The 23486-nt window shown below is 43.4% G+C and overlaps 1 protein-coding gene across 10 annotated transcripts in view; it reads right to left on the reverse strand.

Annotated features, from left to right (window-relative positions):
• The window catches only part of Depdc5 (DEP domain containing 5, GATOR1 subcomplex subunit), a 137393-nt gene that overhangs the window by 48810 nt on the left and 65097 nt on the right, over positions 1-23486 (reverse strand). For 7 of the 10 annotated variants that reach the window (XM_032915849.1, XM_032915847.1, XM_032915851.1 and 4 more), the window contains 7 exons: positions 18098-18163; positions 14363-14546; positions 13771-13931; positions 8017-8134; positions 7384-7551; positions 6276-6495; positions 4946-5079 (listed from right to left, as the gene is read on the reverse strand). In XM_032915849.1, the coding sequence (XP_032771740.1) occupies positions 4946-5079; positions 6276-6495; positions 7384-7551; positions 8017-8134; positions 13771-13931; positions 14363-14546; positions 18098-18163 (1051 nt within the window). The remainder of the gene's footprint in view (positions 1-4945; positions 5080-6275; positions 6496-7383; positions 7552-8016; positions 8135-13770; positions 13932-14362; positions 14547-18097; positions 18164-23486) is intronic. The other 3 variants (XM_032915852.1, XM_032915850.1, XM_032915854.1) reach the window with 1 other exon arrangement.

The following is a 23486-nucleotide window of genomic DNA, read 5'->3' on the forward strand; positions in this document are numbered from 1 at the left end:
CTTCAGTTCATAAAACGAACTAACTGGATCCTCCCTCGTATAGTAAAGGGAACTCCAATATCTGGAGCCCCTACATTTTACACTGATGCCAGTAAGTCAGGGAAGGCAGGATATAAATCGGAAAATGTAAACAAGGTGACTGAGAGTCCCTATAAGTCAGTTCAAAAATCTGAACTGTATGCAATACTCATGGTGTTGTCAGATTTTCGAGAGCCTCTTAATATAGTAACTGACTCTCAATATGTAGAAAGGGTTGTTTTGCACATAGAGACTGCTGAACTTATTCAGGATGATTCCGAATTGACATCACTATTTATTCAGCTACAACAAAAAATCAGAAATAGGAGTTACCCACTATATATAACACACATAAGATCCCATACAGGTCTGCCAGGCCCTCTGACACAAGGTAATAATGAAATTGACCAGCTACTGATAGGAAGTGTACTAGATGCTTCAGAATTTCATAAAAAACACCATGTTAACAGCAAAGGCTTAAAGAAAGAATTTTCTATCACTTGGCAACAAGCCAAAGAGATTGTGAGGCAATGTCCTACTTGCTCGTTATATAATCAAACTCCATTGCCTACAGGAACTAACCCTAAAAAATACCCAAAGAAATGAAATTTGGCAAATGGATGTTCTCCATTTTACAGAGTTTAGTAAGCTGAAATACATACATCATACTATAGATACATATTCAGGATTTCAATGGGCAACTGCCTTAACGTCAGAAAAGGCCGATTCTGTAATTACACATTTGTTAGAAGTTATGGCTATAATGGGAATACCCATACAAATTAAAACGGACAATGGTCCAGCATATATCTCTAACAAGATTAAGCGCTTCTTTGACTATTATAATATAAAACATGTTACAGGTATACCACACAATCCTACAGGACAAGCGATTGTGGAGAGATCTAATCAAGTCTAAAGGAGATGCTTAACAGGCAAAAGGGTCAACAAAAACTCCCAGAGATAGGATACATAGTGCTTTATTAACCTTAAATTTTTTAAATGCTGATGAACAAAACAGCACAGCTGCTGAAAGACATTGGATTGTGGAAAGACTACTGAACTAAACCAGCCTGTTTATATTAAGGATATTCTGACGTCAGAATGGAAAATGGGAAATGTGTTACGCTGGGGAAGGGTTATGCCTATGTTTCTACAGGAGAAGAAAAGCTGTGGGTTCCTTCCAAGCTGATAAAAATCAGAAATGACAGGGGAGACCTCCTGAAGTCCTTGGCAACACAGAAGAAAAAGGAGACTAAGACGATCAACAAATAGGTGATGTATATATGAGGTTGTTTAGGTCTCCGTGTATGAACTGGCTGAGACTGAAATGTCTATAAACAGCCAGTGATATTTTGAGTGCAAATTCCTCATAACTTGTAATACGTATGTATTACAAAATTATGTTACGGTTTGATTATATGATTAACCTAACCTGAAAAAAGGTAGTCATTTTTTTTTTGATCTTTATTTACTAAACTGTGCACCCTGCTTATCCCATTTGAAAATGCTTATAGAACTACATAATGCTTGTAAAGTTTTGTGTGCTGCAGGATGAAGGAAGAGAAAGATAGCTCTGAAATGATACACACTCTGGGATGCTGAGATTCAGGACTTTCCAGTCCAACCGTGTTTGATTCTCCCTTAATTACACTGAAGATGCTTGATTTAAAGGCCTGCTTTCAGAACTTTCCCAGAATGGACATCTTACTTATCCAGCCCTTCAGACTGTCATAGTCAAGATGTCAGCTAAGCGATGAACTTTCTCAGCACAGAATGACTGGCAGGCAAATCCCGGCTAGCTCTACTTCGACAAAGCCAACTTTTCCTAATACCCCTTGGGCCCCAGAAGGGAATTCTTCGCCACAATCCAGCTAGAAGCAGACAAGGAAGATCGTCGTCCCATTTCCTTATGTTGGGGTGGATGGTTCTGTTTATTTTAAGAACTGTGGATAAGTTTTTCTTTTAAGGGATACAATACAAATGTAGCTTTGGGCAGGGAAACTAGAGAATGTAAACTCAGGGATTGCTACTTTTCCTTTCCTTTGTTGTATCCTTCTTAGATATAGTAATACATAGAAATTAGAGAAATAGACAAACAGATAGATTGGCAAACTTACTCTTAAACAAAATTTTACAGCTATATTTTACATTGATAGAAATGTTTGTAATTGATACAAAGTTGAAGCTGTAATCTTTTCATTGGTATAGAATGCATTTTACACAAATGCGAGGTTTTCAATGGTATACTTTCTTGTTGATTTATAATTGAGATTAATATTGCTACTTTAACATGGGCATTGTGCCTCCACTATGCATCTAAGAATACAAGTCTTAGACCGGTCCTATAACTGCTGTTATACATTATTTTAGTTGATTAACCAGTACCAGCTAAAGGGTCAGATGGCAAGGTTATGGTTCTAAGTCAGTTTAGATGGGTTTTGTAAATACTTCGATTAGAGAGGGCCAACGGTACTCTATGCTTAACAGTTCAGAAACGCCTATGTAGATAGGAAATCTTCAAGGGCATCAAAGTCCAAAGAATAACCTGTTTATGGACATTTCTTCATCTAGATCATTTTACTAGAGACTTGTCTGCCCCTGACAGGGCCCCTTAGACTCGAAGAAGAACTTGAGCATCAATGGAGTTGCTCAAATCGTGGTAACGCAGCCACTGAGCAAATTGCTTCAATTCATCTACAGACAAGACACTGTCCAGAAAGGGACAAATTATGCAGAATAGTCGACTGATAATCTCTGCCGAGGCAGGGTGATCAGCCCTTCAAAATCTGCATTGATAAGGTCTGTCAGATGATCCTGGGCCAGAAGGCTGAAGACTGATGCTCCAGCATATTAAGGAATAAGGGGACTGTCCAGGTGATCAGCAGTCTTTATAAAATTGGCTAAGCTTGGCTAAGCTTGGAAGCCATGTTTTGTGCTTCCTATGTTTTCAGGTAATATTAATCATTCTTGGATTTCTGATGTGGTTGGAGACTAGTAGTCTCATAGACAACCCAATGGTTTAGTATTGAGAAAAGATGATAAATCTGTTAGAGTAGTTTTAGGGTGGCATAGGATCTAGAACCAGGATATAGTCAAGTATAGTTTTTAGTATAGATGACATGGTTAATGAACAAAATTGATGGACTGGGTGATCAGCGTATTGTTGGTTTTATAAATTGCAGAATGGTAATAATGATGCTTAGTTCACCTATGTATAGGAAAAGGTTTTTTAACTGGACAAAAAGGCGGAAATGTTGTGGTTTGCCTTGCCAAGATGTGGTGTGGATAACATGGTTGGTGAACAGAGTTGGTGGACTGGGTGATCAGCATATTGTTGGTTTTATAAATTGCAGAATGGTAATAATGATGCTTAGTTCACCTATGTATAGGAAAAAGTTTTTAACTGGACAAAGGGGGGAAATGTTGTGGTTTGCCTTGGGGTTTTCTCTGAATTTGTTAAATAAAGGCAAGAGCGTGAGATTTGGGCAGAGGTAGGAGTTGGGAGTGAGAGGGGATTAGATTCAGAGGTTAGGTTGACAGTTGACAGTTGGAGACAGTTGGAGCGAGTGGAACCTGAGGAGGGGGGGGTGAGGATTGACAGTTGAGGAGGAGGGGTTAGAGAAGGAAGCCAGGAGGAAGAAGGGAGGGAGTTGGGGAGGCGATGGGGAACTGAGGGGAGTTAGAGGTACCAGGGGGGAGAAGAAGCTGGAGACTTGGTAAATAAAAGGTGCAGGGATGAGTAATTTGGGAACTGGGATTAGGACAGTGTAATGTGGATCTGCCAAATCTAGACGCTGGATTGCTTTAATGCTAAATGAGTGTGTTTTTTTTTAAGAAAGAGTCTCAATTTAAGTAAGTGTGGCTGGGCTGAGTTTATGCCAAGATATCCAGCAGATATCTGGGGCACTGAGGTGTGGAACCCTAGCAGGGGAAAAACACCCTGAGGGAAAACATTCCACCCCCGGTTTTCGTTTATACATTTTTACTTTTACTTTATTTTTATTTATTTACGACAACACATATGTTTCACTTACAGATGACCCTGGTTAAGTTACCATCCTCCTTAAGTCCGTCTTCTGGCTCTGCAGGCATCAGGTACCCACATGGTGCACAGACATATGCAGGCACCATTGATTAAAACGAACAGAGAGTGCTTGCCGAACAAGCACAGAGACGAGTTTAGATCCCCAGCATCTACTTAAAGGCCAGTTATAGGCAGGTGTGCCTGTAACCTCAGGCCTGCGGAACAGGGGGAAACACAGTCTGAGAGCCTGCTGGCCAGCTGGCCCAGCCAATAGCCCAAGCTCTAGCTTTAGTGAGAGACCTTGTGAGGAAACAAGGTAGAGAGTGACAGAGAAGGACAGGCAGCGTCCTCCTTCACCTCTATAACATGTGTGTGGGAATGGGCGACACACAGAGATGCATACATGATACCCATACAAACTTTAAGAAAAAAACTAAAGAAAATGTTCTGTGGCTCAAATCTTGTGTCTGAGTTTGAATAAAAACCCAGACTTCAAGTGTTTAACTGCAGGCCTGTTTTGTATTTGACACTCCACAGGTATTAGCTTCACTTTCTGGCCATGTAAATGTCTTCCTTTAAAAAAAACAAACTTAGCTTTATTTCATGTAAATGCCTGTTGCTTACATGTAAGTCTGTATACCATGTATGTACCGTGTCCACAGAGGTCACAGAAGGTGGTAGAACCCTTGGAGCTGCAGTTACAAACATCTGGGTGCCAGCATGGGTGCTTGGAACTAAAGTTAGGCAGCTACTCCTCTTAGCTGCTGAGATACCTCTCTAGCCCTGTACCTCTGAACTACATATGGAAATTATACCTCACCTTGGTCAGACAACTGAGGCCGAGATGCCTTAAAGCCTACTGGGTCCCTGGAGAGAAGTCCCTTGTAACCAGGTACTTACTTCTGACTAGCCTCCATCTCCAGCAGGGCAGACAGAGCTGAGGTTCCTTTCTTCCCGACTGGGGGGCCCGTTGACTCGAGAGAGTGTGCCGAGATGGGCCCGGTCATCTGCAAGCCTTTCATGGCAGTCCCTTTCTAAAGCATGGAGGAGGAGACGGTTCGTTAGCCCAGTGGGCTCTGAGACTTCCCTGCATCTCGGTTCACACTGTTGCATCTTTGGACCCTAGGAACCCAATTAACCCAGCAGAGGAACACAGGCTCTGTTTAGTGGACACAGAAGAAACGAAGGCTCAGAGGGGTTGATGTAACCAAGTAACTGCAAATCGCACTGGAACTGGAATGCAAAGTAACGTTGGCCCTTCTCACACAAATATTCTAAATGTTTCCATGCACAACTGATCTTGTGTATAGATAGATGGTAGCTGATATGGGAAACGGAGCCTGAGGTTAAAAATAGGGTTGATGAAGGACGACTATCACAGGATTAAAATTAATGAACTACTAATATACAAACTAGAATGAACCCCAAAGCAGAAAGCTATTAAAAGAAGCAAGCCCCAAATGGCTTTATATTGTATGATATTGTTTTAAAAACATTGGAAAGACTAGTGGTTGCTAGGAGATAGAGATCGGAAGGCTGTAACTGCAAAGGGCAGCATGAATCGGTTTTGTTTGTCCTTTGAGTTGGGGGATCAAAGTCAGTTTGTCAAATGTCAGGCAGGTGGTCTACCTCTGAGGAACCATTTATTTTGATTGTGGTGTTTGGTAACATGAATTCCTGTATTTTGTGTATACACACACACACACACACACACACACACACACACACACACACACACGAGTCGATTGTACTATATGTTAATTTAAGAAAAACAATGCTCAATTGTGTATCTGCCTGTGGTTGTTGCCTGGGTGGCTTCAGGTCTTTCCTGTAGCCTTCATAAGCCTCAGTTTCTCCAGAGTGGCAGTGTATGACTGAAATGAAAGTGACGGACACTTTCTAAAAGGAAGGTCAGCTGCTGTTAACCTCTCAAGAGCTTTTACTCTGTAATTCAGTGCTGCAGTGCCTGATCCGGGGTCCCACTTGGGGATTACACAATCGCTGCTCTGTCCTCAGCTAGAAGGGGCAGCTAGTCATAGAGCAAGGTCCAGTCACTGTTGGCACCAATCTCCTCTCTTTCATCCTACAACAACAGGTAGGGACATCCTGACTGGAATTTTAGACACACGTTGGGTAGTCATGGGGTAAGTCATCTGGCTGATGAGAGAACAGGGGAATGGACTTCACCAGGCTGGCTGCGGGAGCCAGGAGCTCAAGAAACAAACCTTACCCGAATCATGCGGTCTGAGCGGTGGCGCCTGCGGATGCGGTTCAAGCCCTCTACAAAGCGAATAAAGCCATCTAGAAGCTGCCACTCGTCTTCATCTGCACGGGGTTTGTCCCCATAGATGTCACAGTGCACTTCCCCTTCTGTGATGCGCTTGGTGGCAGTGACACAGGCTGGCAGTAGTAGAAATCGGGTTCTCCAGAACTTCAGAGACTCGATTAAGCTATAGTGGAGGTAGCAGAGTGGTGTTAAGAAAAGCCTCCCAGGGGTTGGGGATTTAGCTCAGTGGTAGAGCGCTTGCCTAGCAAGCGCAAGGCCCTTGGTTCGGTTCCTAGCTCCAAAAAAAAAAAAAAAAAAAAAAAAAAAAGATTAAAAGAAAAGCCTCCCAGGGCGCTCTCTGTAGTCCTGCTTTGCTGCCCCAAGACACTAGACACAAAATCACAAGGAAGACCACAAGGTGGCTTCCGCTTTAACCTCAGAGCCGTGAGACGCCCCTGTGCACCCACCCCCAGTGAAGCAGCTGCCCACTCTCAATTGCAAAGCAGATAGAAAAGATTATATATGAGACATTATATAACATTACATATGAGACAACCACAGCCACAAGGCTACCAGACAATGAGAGAATAAAATGCTAAAAGCACAGGGTAATATGAATCTTTATGTTTGCTAAAAATGTTAGCTCTGTACACAAGCACACGTGAGCACACACACAAAGACTAATTTACATAAGACAATGCTGAATCATGGCTGTAGGTAGGTGGCCTACAGTCTCTATGGGCCTCAGTTCCTCCACTGAGTTCATACTCTATGTGACACTTGCACCAAAAGCCACATTGTAACTGAGTTTCTCCTTCCAACTGCAATGAAATATACACGATAAAATATATCACTTTAACCCATTTTAACTGTTTGCCAGTGGCATTGAGTAGACTCACACTGCTATGTAACTGCCACCGTTAATTAGCCACACAGAGCTTAACACATGCAGGTATGTTCTGTTCTTCCCATTTTAGGGAAATCAAAACAGACATCAGACAAAAGGACAAAGGTGTTAAAAGATGCACATATCCAAAGCAGTGGGGATGGGAAGGTGAAGCCGCTCTCTAACCTGAAATCTTCAGAGCCGGCAGAACAAATGTACTGATCTAAGTAATTCCACTTGTATTCCTCTAGCCGTTCGTGGCAGAATTCCACCCAACAGGAGACAAACTCTGAGTCAGAGTGGGAAGGGCAGAGGCTGTAGGTGTAATGGATCTGGGCAGATTCATAAGGGTACCTGGAAAGACAAAGGCATGCTGGATACTTAAAAGCCATCCGAGCACTCTGCTGCCACTGCCCACGACCACCGCCACCGCCACCACGACCACCGCCACCCTTCTCTGTCTCACTGTACTGGTACTATCCTGTACAAGAACTTTACTTGGTACTGTCCTGGGCTCAGTCCCCCAATACAGAAATCAGTCCATCCTAGAAGACTGTGATGAACGTTTCTCAGCTCTTCTTAAACTTATCATTCTTTTCTTTGATTTTAATATGCTTGATGTGAATCATGCTATACTTTATAAACTGAATCAGTTGCCTTTTGGAAGCAGGAAACTATAAACTCAAAGTTATTTTAAGGCAAAGCCAAAATTCTAAGGGACTTATTCTATTTCTTATACACATCTTGTCTAATACACAATTTAGTATATAGACAAAATTCAAGATGGTAACCGAGGACAGTAAACGTCCAAGGACTCACTTGGGAAGGTAACGAGTCACTGTGATCATCTTGTCCTTAAGTGTCACCTTATGGAAGGTTCTGCCCATACTCAGCCAATACTGGCCCTCCTCTTCAGGGCGGTTTCGGGACACAAGCCCTGGTAGAGAAAATGATTGCTTTTATCCACAAAGATACAAATAACGAGAAACAAAAGAAGAAACAAATGTTTTGAGAGGCAACTCACAGAAGCATCATTCTTGGTTAAAAAATAAAATTCCAGAAACTGTCAGATAATTCCGTTATTAAACCACCTAACAGCGAATCAGAGAAGAAAGTGCTAAAAGCACCCAGATGCCCACTCCAACCCTAATGCAGTCCTCTGGAGTGAACGTTAATAGGTTTGGGGAAACGGTGGGATTAAACGGAGCTCCATCCACCCCAGCTCATCTAGGTCCTCACCTCCTGGCCTGAGCTCCAACTCCTCCCCATGGCTCCTCCCAGCTTCAGTCTGAAAGGAGCACTTACTTATTTATGCAATCTTTGCCCCACACATCTGCTTGGATACTGCTTCTGCATTCTATTCCTGAACCACTAACTGAAATATTATGGATTTAAAAAAAGTCCACACTTATTTACTTTTTGTGTATTCGTGCACGAGTATAAGAACATATGCCAACTATAGCATGCACATGTGGAAGTCAGAAGACAGTTTGTCCTATATGTGGGTTCTGGGGATCAAACTCATTCAGGTCATCAAGCATAGCATAAGTGCCCTTACTGGCTGAGCCGTCTCTCCAGCCCATCTTATGGGTAACTTAATATCACCATCCAAGGCAACTTCCTGGAGAAAGCTGTCAGACACCGCCAGCCTTGTGAGTATCTTATATGTAGTTCCTTAGGTGTGTGTCTCTCCAAATAAAAACTCTCAAGAGGTTTACAGACTCAGGCACCATAGTGCATATCTATAGCTTCAGCGACCCAGGACACTAAGACAGGCAGATTGCTTGAGTCTTGAAGTTCGAGGCAAAACTGGGCAACACAGTGAATCCTTGCCTCAAGAACAAATTAAACTTAAATTTAAAATAAAGTTCCAAAAGGCCAAATCTAAATATAGTTTATCTTTATATTAGCTCTTTTTAAAAAGGCTTGCCCAGAGTAGGTGTTCAAAAACATAGTTTAACTGAATTAAACACAGCAGAGTCAGGAATGACAAGGAATCAGAAAAATATGACAAGTGTTCAAAAGAATAAAACTGTGCTATAAAGAACAAGCAAGCCGGTGCTGGTACCCGCCTTTAATCCCAGCACTCAGGGGCGGAGGCAGCAGGTCTCTGAGTGTGAGGTCGGCCTGGTCTACAGAGTGAGGTCCAGGACAGTTAGTGCTATAGAGAAACCCTGTCTCAAACAAACAATAACGAACAAGCAAGCAAGCAAAGAGCAGCAGCACAGCCCAGGCAAGATCCTCACGACCTGCAAACGAAGTGTGCTGCTCTCTCTTGTTCAGCTCAGAGAAACGGTCACATGGGGCAGGTTACTTGAAGTGCTCGGGAGAATAAAGGGCAGCAGAGTCTGAGAGGATCTGACTGTGATTGTTTCAAATCTCCGCAAGTCCTGCTTTCTGCAGCTAAAGAGGACCCCATGAGCACCCTTCATTTCTGCTACCAACAACCTGCTGGCTGTCAAGAAGAGCATCCAGCTCAGCTCCCCAACACCTCATCCTAACCAGGAGACCCCAGTAAGCAAACAGGAATTCGTAGCTCAGTTAATGTGTGCCTCCCGGGGTGTACAGAAACCCCAAGATTTGCTGGAACAGGTCCTTTGCGATCAATAAACCCGGAACAAGGCAGCAGCATGACTTGGCTGTGAAAGCAACCTTCCAAGTAACGATAGTAACAGGATCCCCGTAATTTATATTATCAGGGAAATAAGAGCTCTCATCTGACAGCTAGCCATGAAGAATAAGGGCCACGAATCAGTCAGGACCAGACTGGATGCTAGAATTACAGATTCCTAAGGGACGTTAACTATCCACTCAAGATGGGCAGACTAGATGACATCTAAAAGTAAATTCATTACTGCTCCTGGAGTTAAAAAGTTAAACTCTTTTCTGGTTTTGTGTTTTTATTGGGGTTTATCATGGGCAGGAGGAGCTGCCATCATAAGGTGCCCTCCCACCAAGCAGGTCCACTCTAATCCTCCTCCCGTGCCTTCTGGGACTTTTTCTTTTTCTTTGTGCTGCTCTCTGTGCAGCTAGCATCAGCCTCAGGCGCCTCAGAAAATTCCCTTTCCTTCTTAGGGGTAATTTTTTTTAAACAGTAACTTTCTTTTTGGTGTACAAAAATTATCACAATCTTTCTTGCTACAAGGCTGTCCTGCACACACACAAACTGACCCTTCTCCTGCACGCTCCTCCCTTCGACTTCCCCGTCTCTCCTGGTGACTTACAGAAGTCATTATTTCATGTTTAAGTTCAAACACCACCTCATCCCCAAGCCTCCAAACCACACCAAACTCCAAACTAAAGAGGTCTCACGGGACTTGAACTGACTTTTCCCTCCCAGTCTTTATCACAGCAGACTCATTTCTCTTTATTGAGCTATAAATTTCCCTGCCTAGCAGTGTCAAAAACATTGTTGAATGAATAAGTGAATGAGTGACCACATATATTATTTACTGTTCGTTACATTCCAGGCACTGTCATCTCCACTGTGGAAGTAAAGGAGATGAATCCAAAATGGTCTCCGTTAAAGTGCATTGGTGGTACAGTGATGACCATAGTAACCTTCCAAAATGGTCTTGGCACCCCGAAAGGGTCATACAGATGAAGCCAGGTGTGACAGAAAACACCTGAACCCCAGCAGCTGGGAGGTGAAGCAGGAAGATCAAGAGTTTAAGACCGGCCTGGACTATAAAAGACCCTGCCTTAAAAAACAAACAAACAAACAAACAAACAAACAAACAACAAAACCAGGAGGCTGTACAATGTGAGGAGAAGGCAGCAAAGTCACAAATGTCAAAGGTGACTTCCAAGAGAATATCAGAGGCCCATAGCGTCATCTACGAGGCCTGGACTGGCTGCCAACTAAGTCCACACACCAGATCCAGACTTCTTTAATTTGCTGGCCAGAGGAGCTTCACTAGAACAAACAATGATCTGAAGTTTTACACTGGCCAAATAGGGAAGTGGAGGCTTCATTGGGAACAACGAAGAAGTCAGAGACCAAGACAGTCACTGGCTATTTCAGGACATGATTATTGCTTTCCAACTCCAGGCACCCACACTTCATTCCTCCTGTTACACTTATTTGAGACGAGTTCTCCACAGCTTGGCTCTTCCTCAGTTAGGGTCACCTGCTAGTCACTAGTGGGTGGCTCATGCTTGAATCGGGTCACTGAGCTTCAGTAATTAAGAAGAAAGATGAACACAGACTAGGGGGGAAAGAACAAATGTATAAACGAGTAGAGAACTTGTCTCCTGTGCGTGAGGTCCAGGAAAAAAGACAAAGACACACATAAAAGGCGCAGTGTGAGGAGAGACGCTCAGTAGTGAGGAGCACATACTCCTGTTCCAGAAGACCTGAGCGTGGTCCCAGCTTTCACGCTAGACCTCTCACAACCGCTTGAATAACTCTAGCTCTGGGGCATTTATATGCCCCTCGCTGGCCATTGTGGACTGTGTTGCTCCACAAATAAATTAAAAAACAAACAAACAAACAGTAAACTTAGATTTAGGCACCATCTGAGAACCTGTTGTGTAACAGGTAGGTGTAACACTAGAAACCCACTTCCAGTTTTTTGTTTTTTTTTTTAAGATTTATTTATTTATTATATATAAGTACACTGTAGCTGTCTTCAGATACACCAGAAGAGGGCATCAAATCTCTTTACAGATGGTTGTGAGGCACCATGTGGGTGCTGGGAATTGAACTCATGACCTCTGGAAGAGCAGTTGGGTGCTCTTAACCGCTGAGCCATCTCTCCAGCCCTCACTTCCAGTTTTAAAACATTCACTATATACTTGATAACTAAGGATCAACTTGGCCTTCTGCTACTCTTGGTTGTCTAAACCAAACTATATCATACCTAAAATTAATCATATCCCCCTTTTGAAAAGAAAATTCTAGGGCCAGGCATAGGGGTGCATACCTTAAATGCCAGCACTTCAAAGGGAGAAACAACTAGCCCTTTGGGTTTGAGGTGAGCCTGCCTGGTTTATACAGTGAGTTATAGTCCAGCCAGAGTCTACAACAGGCTGGACGGTAAAACCCTGTCTCAGAAAACAGAAAAAGGAAGGGATGAAGGAATAGAGGGAGGGGGAAGGGAAATGGAGAAGAAGAGAGGGAGGGAGATTAAGAAGAATACGGTTGACCACCTTTAATCATGGCACTTGGGAGGCACAAAAACAGGCGGAACCCTGTAAGTGTGAAAAAATCCTGGTCTAGAGTTGCAGGGCTACACAGAGAAATCCTGTCTCAAAAAGATGAAATATTTATGTTATTTTTATTTGTATCCGTGTTTGCCTGAATGTATTGATGGGTCAACCTCATTCCATCTTAAGGATGGAAGCCATTCTGTAAAGGTCAGAACACGTTCATTTCTGTTTGCTGCAAAATTCAAGGTGGCAGTGCTTTAACCGGCTCTGGGATGCGACATGCTCCGCACCCTATGAAGTTTGACTCACACCTTGAATGTACCCTGCAAAGATAAGATGTAAGATGTTCTTCCAAGTAGATTTGAAATGTTTAGCCAAGTTCCTACATATCCAAAAGTCCTTTGGAAATCCCTCAACCCTTGAGAATCCCCTATTCTTACAGTGGTTTTGGGTTTGGTTTGGTTTTGGGGATTTTTTTTGGCTATATAAACCCCACCTCCTCCTATGTTTGATGTTATTTTTCCAAAATCCTGCTTTAGGGAGATAGCCCAGTCTGACAGAAAATAAAGTTTACTTAATTTGAACAAAGAATTTGGGTATCGGTTTTACTTTCCTACAGTGGGATTAACAGTATGTGTAGCACTGGTAATAAGCCACCATCTAAGAGCTTGGAACCAGAGACCAGGGCTCTCGGCAAAGCATCCAGTGCCCTTACCCTTCTCTCCAGCTCCTAGAGTGGGTCTTGTGTTTTTGAAAAGTGGGTATTACTTTGTAGTGGAGGCTGACCTTTATCTCACCATGTCTGGGCCACCAAACCTGATTGAAGTGGTCTTCTTTACCATTGTTATTTCTTTGTGTTTGAGTGCTAGTGAACCCAGAGCCTAATGCATGCTGGACAAGCATGCTACCACTGAGCTGTACCACCCTCAAAAGGGCTCAAGTGCCAGTGGGTTTTCATGTCAACTTGACACAAGCTATAGTCATCAGACAGAGAAGGGAGTCTCAGTGAGAAAATGTCTTCATAAGATCTGGCTTACACAAGCCTATCAAGCAGTTTCTTACTTAGTGATTGGTGGGAGAGGGCCAGCCCACTGTGGGTATGCTATCCCGAGGATGGTGATCCTGGGTTCTACAGGAAAACAGGCTGAGCAGGCCATTGGGAGCAAGCCAGTAAGCAGTACTCTTCCATGGCCTCTGCATCAGCTCCTGCCTTCAAGTTCCTTTTGCCCTGTGTGAATTCTTGTTCTGACATCCTTCAGTGATAAGCAGTGATATGTTTAAGCCAAATAAACCCTTTCCTCCCCAACTTGCTTTGGTCATAGTGTTTCATCTCATCAGCTAATACAATAACTACACAAAAGAAAAGCTACTCTCAGGATTCAGTAGACAGGAAGAAATGTAATTTTAAGAAGGATCACTTACCTCTGCTATAGAGTGGGCTACTGCTCAGCGGGGGTGGGACTGTAGTGCTGGGTTTCTGGGTCTTTGGCTGTACTATGATTTGGTAACCCTGCATGAGACGCTGGCAGATGAACTCTTCAAACACTTGCTGGGCTGTCATTTGAACACCCTCCTCATCCCTCCTGGAAAAGAGTGAGCATGTGGGCATGCCTGACCTCGGGCAGTGACACTAGCAGTCACTGCGCACCTTCTCTTCTTTCACCCCAGATTATCACTCTACGGCAGCTCATAAAACCCATAATCTGCACACCAGCTTTAGGAGAAATGTTCAGTTCAACCAGGTAAAGAAGACAGAAGAGGAATGACCTTAGAAAAGATAATGAGATGTAGTGTGCCCAAAGCAACTGCATGAGCAAATATGTTATCCAGGAAGACAAACTGTTTATGTCAACAAAACTTGAGAGAAACTAATAGTTCTTGCATTATCAAATTTCCCAAATACTAAAGGAGGACATGAAAGGCTTAAAAAATTCTGTTTTCTTTTTATGCATGTGTTCCAATATACCCATGACCCTCACAAACAAAGCTGACTGCTTTTGTTTCAGGCACTGACCTGTCCATGTCTGCTTCTGGGAGGAGATCATAGCAGCCCTCTGTGTAGTCATTCTGCAGGCCCTGACGGTCCGGGAAGTAGTCAGTGGTGAGGGGAAGGCATGCAGGAGTAGTAAGAGACTTCCAATCCACTCCAACTGTGCAACAGAAGCCTGGCACTACAGGGGGAGCAGACAGTGTCAGAACTGCCTCGCACAACGGGGAAAAGGTATATGTGGTCACCATGGCAGGTTTGGGATATGGAAGGAAGGGAGGGTGGGGATGAAGTTCATGGTAAAAGGTGATAGAAATTGCCGGGATAGAAGGGGAGCAGAGGGAAGGGATGGGGGAGGGAGAAAGAGAGAGAAACAGAGTTTGTTAGATAACGCAAAACATGCTTGTCCAATCCCATCATGCAAATGGGTTCACAGCCGCTATTTTTCATTTTCTGCTGATCATGAGTACAGCTGAAATGCCAGTGAGGTTACTGCAGGGCAGGCAGGGTTATACATCAAAGCAAATTAACATTCTGAGGGCACAAGAGAGGCTCAGGGCAGAGCTTCTCCTTCCGAGGACTGCAGAGTGCCTGGATAGGAAAGGAAGAAAGCTCAGCCTAATTGGGAGCAGAATAGCGAATAGCAGCAGAGACGGGCACTCTCACAATCACAATAGCTTCAGAAGAACAGGAGGGGCCAAAGGAGGGTGTCGGACAGCTACCAGGCTGGGGCTTTGGAGACACGAGTGTGACACTGCTCCCTAGATAGAACAGGTCCTCCACACTGGAAACTAATTCCTGACATCTGGATCACACCAGTCTGTTACAGAGGGATGTGCTGGACCCTGAGACATGCTGAGGAGCAACGCTGGGCTCTACTCACAAGATGCCAGTAAGGCACTCTACTGTGAAAACCAGAAATGCTACAGATATGGCCAAGTCTGGCCTGGGTGCAAGCCCCCGAGTTAGAGCACAAAGGCCGCACTGTGTGGTTTGCTCCACTAGACTCATGCACTTGGGGCTTGGTCTCAAAGTGGAAATATGAGAAATATGGACGCTGCCACAGTGAAACCTGAGGCAGCTCTGGTAGTCCTTGCCTACTCTGTGCTCTAGCTTCCATTTTCTGCACGTGATCTCCCTGAGTCTTTCTAATCATGATGCCATCCACCACCATGGGATGCCAGAGCCAGCACCACAATAATCTCCCTCCCTCCTCCTCCCTCCTCTCTCACAGAGGCTTGCTATGTATCCCAGGTTGGCCTTGAACTTGTCCTGGAGCTTCTAGAAGGCTAGGCTACAATGTGCACTACACACCTGGCTTTAAAACACTTTTTTAAAAAAAAAAAAGTCACTTTTTTTTAAAAATTAATTTATTTATTATATATAAGTACACTGTAGCTGTCTTCAGATACACCAGAAGAGGGCATCAAATATCTTTACAGATGGTTGTGAGCCACCATGTGGTTGCTGGGACTTGAACTCAGGACCTCTGGAAGAACAGTCAGTGCTCTTAACCGCTGAGCCATCTCTCCAGCCCTTTTACAAATGTTTTTTTTGTTTTTTTTTTTGTTGTTGTTGTTGTTTTTTTCCGGAGCTGAGGACTGAACCCAGGGCCTTGACTTGCTAAGCAAGCGCTCTACCACTGAGCTAAATCCCCAACCCCTTTAAAACACTTTAATAAATGTTTCCCCCTCAAGTGTTTCATTTGAATGATAAAAAGAGTCAGGTAGCTATCTCTCTAAATAAAACTGACTCAATCTTTAAGATCTTTTAAGTGAAGACATTTTTTAAATCTATAAAAGTAAACAGATCAGGGCAACAGCAACAACCGCTCCATACCTCTGATTACTGAGTGGGACAGTTACACACTGTGTATGGTAAATGCATGTGCATGAGCAGTAACAAGCTTACAACACAGTGCATCTCCCGGGGCTTTGTCAGCCTCAATCACTCCCAAACGGATGAAAGGGTATTATGCTAAGTACAAGGACAGAATGCCTCATGCCCTGGGGAAGACCATAACTGGACATAACTCCCTGTCTATGCAGGGCTCACAGAGTCATTAATACCTCAGAATTCAAAATACATCACCCAACACCAGAAATTGCACGCCAACTTCCCCACATGACAAATAAGAAACTGTGCTTTCCCTACTTCCTGGGTAAAACCAGAAGAGCCCTAATCAAGCCACAGTGAGGAGGTGGAAAACGAAAGCCAGCTACGTCTTTATGCTGCCTTGGACAGGCAGCACTCACTACCTTTCTGACTCTCATAGCACTGATTTCTGCTGGGCATGGTAGCATACGCCTGTAGTCCCTGCACTGGGAGAGCAGAGACAGGATGGATACTACAAGTTTACAACCAGCTTGGGCTATATTGAGAAACCCTAGCTTAAAAACCAAAACGAACAAACAAACAAACCTGGAAACTATCCAAATGGAACTAATAAAAATAATTAAATCGTATGTTTGATTGTATGATTAAAAATAACCACATTTTCTGGGTTTTGTGGTTTTTTGTTTGTTTGTTTGTTTGTTTGGGTTTTTATTTTTTTGTTTTGAGACAGTGTCTCACTATGTAGCCCTGGCTGGCCTAGAATTAATTATATGAGACTTCCAAAGTGCTGAGATTAAAGCCCTGTGTTACCACACTCAGCTTAATAAAATTAAAGCAAACAAACAAACAAAGGGCGGGGGCGGATAGAGAGTTGGCGGTTAAGAACACTTCTTGTTCTTGCAAAGGACCAGGGTTTGATTCTCAGCACCTACGTGGAGGCTCGCCACCTCCTCAAGCATGAGGCATGCATGTGGTACACAGACATACGTTCAGACAAAACACTCATCCAAACAAAATAATAAAAAACAAATTTTAAAAAAGAAAGAAAGAAAGAGGGCTGGAGAGAAGGCTCAGCAGTTAACAGTATGACTGCTCTTCCAGAGGTCCTGAGTTCAATTCCCAGCAACCACATGGTGGCTCACAATCATCTGGAATGAGATCAGATCTCTTCTGGTGTGTCTGAAGACAGCTACAGTGTGCTCATACACACAGTATAAATAAATATTTAAAAAAAAAAAGAAAGGAAAGAAAGAACAAAACGTTAGGGTTTGGCACAATGGCCACTGAGGCTGATAATCTGTTTGATCCCTGGGTCCATCCAGCAGGAGGAGAGAGCCAAGTCCATGAGATGTCCCCTAGCCTCCATGCGCATGTGCTACGGCAGATGTGAGCCAGCACACAAATATGTAAAATCAATATTTCTGATCGAAAAATGAGTAATAGGAACATGAAATGTTGTAAAAGGATTAAGTTAATTAATCATCAATGGAGACTACACATCATAGCCACACAGAATAAAGTGTGTGCAGTGGTAGAATGGATTCCCTGTACACAAACATTGACTAGTTGAATATTTTCTACTATAAGTGTGTCTGAAGGACCCTAGTAACAGCCCATTGTTTCTTTCTGATTTTTTTCAGAGACAATACTAGGTCTAAGAGCTAAGATTGGCTTCTGCCTGGCAAGAGGGTCTTCGTGAGAAGTCTACTCTTTCCCGCATGTTGTGAATCATGCACTCTGGAGCAGGTCATTCAACCACACTTCTCTCTCTTGGCATCAGAGAGACTCAAGAGTCCCTCACATATCAGCTTCCTATCACAGAGAACGTGGCTTTCCAGATGCTGTCTTCCCACAGAGCTTGCTCATGCCCTCACTGCCCCACAGTGCCCACTGCCTGCCTTCTCACCGTCCAGTGGCCCCTCTTACTTGGGTCTGGAGAGGTAGAAACACCATCCTCTAGAGAGTCCTTATTCTGGTTCCTAGGATTCATACCTAGAGAAAGAAAAAGCGACTTGTCTGAATCAAAGTTACACTACAAAAAAGTTCTTATAATTGTGGCTGAAAACATTCAAAAATAAAGATAAAAATACAAACACAAACAAAAATGCCAATTCTGAACTGGGTATTTCAAACAGCCCAAAAGAATCAACCAGAGAAAAATATGAACAACCTAAAATTTGGGAATGAACCAGAACTTCAAAGTTATTAATACCATTCTTTTTGTCCAATAAGCTCTTTTTTGCTACTTATTTTGTGAAAATTGACACATTTAAAGTCATTTCAACCAACTAATTTTTAGCAAACCTAAAATAACCTAACTACATTTTGTACACTTGTTTAACTTTAACTTCTAAAACTCTTTTTTCCAAATCATAGCTTTTAAGAATATAACACAAAACATCAAAATTTACTACACTTAACAGACTAACGAAGATTCTACCTAAATACAATTAGTCTGAAAAAGATTTAAAAATAAAACTTGAATATGAAATGACAGAGTTAATTTAAAAAACACACACAGGCTGGAGAGATGGCTCAGCAGTTAGGAGCACTGACTGCTCTTCCAGAGGTCCTGAGTTTAAATCCCAGCAACCACATGGTGGCTCACAACCATCTGTAATGGGATCCGATGCCCTCTTCTGGTGTGCATGAAGACAATGACAGTGTACTCACATACATGAAATAAATTAATAAATCTTTAAAACACACACACAACCAAATGTCACTTAGAAAACATAACTATTTAATAAAAAAAAGTGAACTATAAAGAGGAATTGGAAAGGGCCTCAAAAATAACCAACATTAGCTGTCTCCATACAGAAAGTTTAAAGGAGGAGGTAAGTGAAGACAGAAGTTTGGCTGTGGTGTTTGAAATGATCTGTTTTTATGTGTATGAGGACCTGCTCGTACATAGGTGTATCTTGTGTGTGCCTATGCACATGGAGGCTAGGAGAGGGCATCAGGCCCTCAGACACCTGTGAGCTGCCATGTGGGAACAAGGGACGGAACCTCCGCAAGAGCACCGCAGACCTGTAACCGCTGAGCCCCTCTCCAGTCCCAGGACTTGTACCTCTTACTCCATACAGTCCTGTGCCACTTGACTCTCTCAATTATAACAAGTATTTATAAATTCCTTTAAGAGTCTTTAGAAAAAAATAAGCAGTGACATAGGAGAAAGCACTTGGAAAGTCACATAATCTGGAAAAAGGACTTGCGTCTGGATTATTGAGATCTCTCAACACTCAAGAGGAAGAAAGTTACCAACCCAATAAACAGGTAACAAAATATTTGAATGGGCCTGTGACACCATATGCAGAAGGCAAACGAACACATAAAAGTAGATTCCACACCAGTATCCATCAGGAAACAGCAAATTAGTGACAAGCCCCTGCACCTGGTGTGTTTGTTGTTCCAGGGCAGGGCAGGGCAGGGCCTCTTGTGCCCCACACTGGCCTCACACTGGCCTGAACAGAGGATGGTCTGAACTTTCAATCTCCTTCCTCTCTCCCAGGCCTGAGCACAGTTTGTTTGTTTGTTTGTTTGTTTACTTATTCAAGTTTACAAACGTTTTGCCTAGATGAATGTTTGTGCGCCATATTCGTGCCTGGTGCCCACAGAAGTCAGAAGAGAGCATCAGACACCCTGGAACTTGAGTTACAGATGGTTGTGAACCACCATGTGGATTGGGAAACCCCTATGTTCTATAAAAGCAACAGGCGCTCCTAACTGCTGAGCCAGCTCTGTAACTCCCTAAGCCCAGTGTGTCTGTCTCTGTCTCTATCTCCCTCCCTCCCTTTCTTTGTTCCTTTTCCCCCTGCTTGCATTTTCCCCCCCTTACTAAAAATAAAAGCCAGGGGGCTGGAGAGATGGTTCAGAGGCTTACAACACTGACTGCTCTTCCAGAGGTCCTGAGTTCAATTCCCAGCAACCACTTGGTGGCTCACAACCATCTGCAATGGGATCTGATGCCCTCTTCTGGTGTGTCTGAAGACAGCTACAGTAAACTCATATATATATATATATAATAAACACACATAACACACACACACACACACACACACACACACACACACACACACACACACACACACACACGAGGAAAGAAAGAAAGAAGGGAAGAAAAAGCCAGGTATGGTGGCACATGGCTTTAATCCTAGCACTCAGCAGACAGAGGCAGGTGGATTTCTGGGTTCAAGGCCAACCTGGTCCACAGAGTGAGTTCTGGGTCACCCAGGGCTACATCTAGAAACCCTGTCTCAAAACAAAGAAAACACTTTTCTCACATAATATATCTTGATTGTTTCCCCTTCCTCTACTTCCTCATGGTTCCTTCCCACCTCCCCTCCCATCCAGAACCATTTCCTTTTGGTGTCTCATTAGAAAGCAAACATGCTTCTAAGGAATAAGATATAATATAGGGGTTGGGGATTTAGCTCAGTGGTAGAGCGCTTGCCTAGCAAGCGCAAGGCCCTGGGTTCGGTCCCCAGCTCCGAAAAAAAAGAAAAAAAAAAGATATAATATAAACAAAGATAAAGATAAAACAAAAACTAATATGTAAGAATAGAATAAAACAGAGGAAAGGAGCCTAAGAAGAGGCACAAGAAGCAGCTGGAGATCCTGAGAGCCCTCACTCACACCCTCAGGAATCCCATGAAAGTGCTAACCTGGAAGTAATAATACATGCACAAAGGACCCATAGGGTAAAAATAAGGAAAAATGTAAAAAGCCCTGACATGACATTTGTGACATTGTAAGATACGGTGCCTCCAAAGACGCATTGAGTTCATTTTCTGTTGGCATCTGCTGCTACTTGGGACCCAGGACGCGGCACTCACCCACTGAGCCATATTTCATTCGTTGTTTAACGAGGTTCCTGACACATAACTAGGCACATAACTAGGTTCCTGACACATAACTAGGCACATAACTAGGTTCCTGACACATAACTAGGCACATAACTAGGTTCCTGACACATAACTAGGCACATAACTAGGTTCCTGACACATAACTAGGCACATAACTAGGTTCCTGACACATAACTAGGTAGCTATGTGCTCAGTACACACAAGGTCCTCGCTTCAGTCTCCAATACCATAAAGTAAAAAGGACAGAAAAGGGGTCTGACAAGACCCACCAACTGCCTTGACGCTGCTAGACAGCACAGAAGTGAACAATGCAGCTACAAGGGCTCACAGCTCCGCTCAAAACAAAATCCTACAGAGCCAAAAGGGAAACCCACAGAGACACTGTTCCTGAGAAGCATGACTCATGTCTGAGTCAGGGCCAAATGCAGGAAGTCTGAGTCACACTTGGGTACCTGCAGATGGCAGAAGCTTCAAGCCAAGGGAGGCAGAGGTAGGGTCAGAACTGGTTTTCTTGATTTTTCTCGTTTTTAATAAGTGAAATGTTTATAAGTTATGTATTTCAAATGTATCCTGTAACAAAATGAGGACTGTTTTGTTTTGTTTTTCAAGACAGGGTTTCTCTATGTGGGCCTGGCAGTCCTGGAACTCAGTCTATAGACCAGGTTGGTCTTGAACTCAGAGATCTGCCTGCCTCTTCCTCATGAGTGATAGAATTAAAGGCAATGTGGTATGAAGCTCAGCCCTAAAACAAAAATTCTAGGTTTTGTGCTTTACCAAGCCCAGCCTATTTTTGACCCTCATAATGCTGTGGGGACACCGATCTAGATGCATGGGTTTTGTTTGCTTTGTTCCAGAAGTTGATCTTAACAGCCTCTAGTAGAATCTGAGGCAGAAGCTCTGCGACACTCAGACACCACTCTGGGCAGCTTCCTCTGCCACTCCTGAGCCCCCCACCCCCACCCTGGGAATCCAAGGCAGGGTTGTGAGCCATGCTGTCCAAGTGGTCTAGTACTGAACTGCATCCTGGTGCAGGCTGGTAATCACAATAATTCCGGTATCTGCATATTCTAATTTAGTAGTGAAGTGAAACCACCCTATGTCCGAATGATTTTCAGCCAGACTCCTGGTGAGAGGGCTTTCTCTCATCCTTGTTAGCGCATGTAGAAACTACCTTAAAGAGAACCCAAAGGAGATACAAGTCAAAGGCCACTGAGGTTATGAGAATGGGTGTCTTTATAATCTCTGTTTCTTATACACAGAAGCTTAAACACATGGGCTGGAGAGATATCTCAGTGGTTAAGAGCACTTCTAGAGGTCCTGAGTTCAATTCCCAGCAACCACACGGTGGCTCACAACCATCTGTAATGGGATCTGATTACCTAGTCTGGTGTGTTTGAAGACAGCTACAGTGTACTCATATACATAAAATAAGTATATCTTTAAAAAAAAAAAGTTTAAACACTTCTGAAAGAGGTACAGTTTTGTGAATTAAGGAAGCAAACCTGGCCTGAGGAGACAGCACAACAGGTAAGAGCTTGTGGTGTCCAAGCATGAGGACTGAGTTCAAATTCCTGGAACCCACACATTAGTGTTGTTTTGTTTTTAAAGCCAGGTGTGGTCACATGCCTATAAACCCGGGCTGAAGGGAACAGTGACAGGAGACTTGATGGGGCGTGCTAGCTGCAAGCCTACCTCTGGGCTCAGGGAAAGCCCTTGTCTCAAGAGACTGACGCGTGGAGCATGATGACAAGGGATATCTGAGGCCCTTGCCTGGCTTTCACACACACCTGTGCACACACAGACTCAGAAGAATTGTTTTTTTTAATTTTAAAGAAAAACATATGAGCTGGGTGAAGCCACATGCCTCTAATTCTAGCACCCAGGAGGCAGAACATCAGATCCTAGTACCCACATCAAGCCAGGCATCCCTCCCTGCAAATGCCTATGATCCCAGTTCCTAGAGGGGTGAAAACAGGAGAGCCCTGGGCTTTAACCTGGCTGAGATGGTAGGAGTCCAATGTTCAGGGGCAGACCCTGCCACAAAGATATGGATGAAAAGTAATAGGATACCTGATGTCCCCTCCCTGCCTCTGCATGTGCAGCTGTGTGCACCTCCTCCCAACATATGCTCACATACTCACACAGGCACACATATGCAAACACAAGTAAATCAATATATGAACAAATAAATCTTTAAAGAAGAAGAGCAGCTATGAAAGAGCAAAGGGGAAGCTAAGGTCAGTTAGCAGACTATGGACTAGTCCAGGACAATAAAGATAATATTCTGGAGATACCCTAAGAGAGACTGGGCACTGATTGATTACTGTATACGGAAATAAAAATTATGAAGACTTCATCTAATTTCCTTCTCTGCTCATTAAAATGATTTAACCTAGGTTCAAAGATGAAACAATTCCCATGTGGTCTGGTCCTTTTCAAAACATATGCTA

Source organism: Rattus rattus, chromosome 11 (assembly GCF_011064425.1).
Source record: "Rattus rattus isolate New Zealand chromosome 11, Rrattus_CSIRO_v1, whole genome shotgun sequence".
NCBI classification, from domain to species: domain Eukaryota; kingdom Metazoa; phylum Chordata; class Mammalia; order Rodentia; family Muridae; genus Rattus; species Rattus rattus.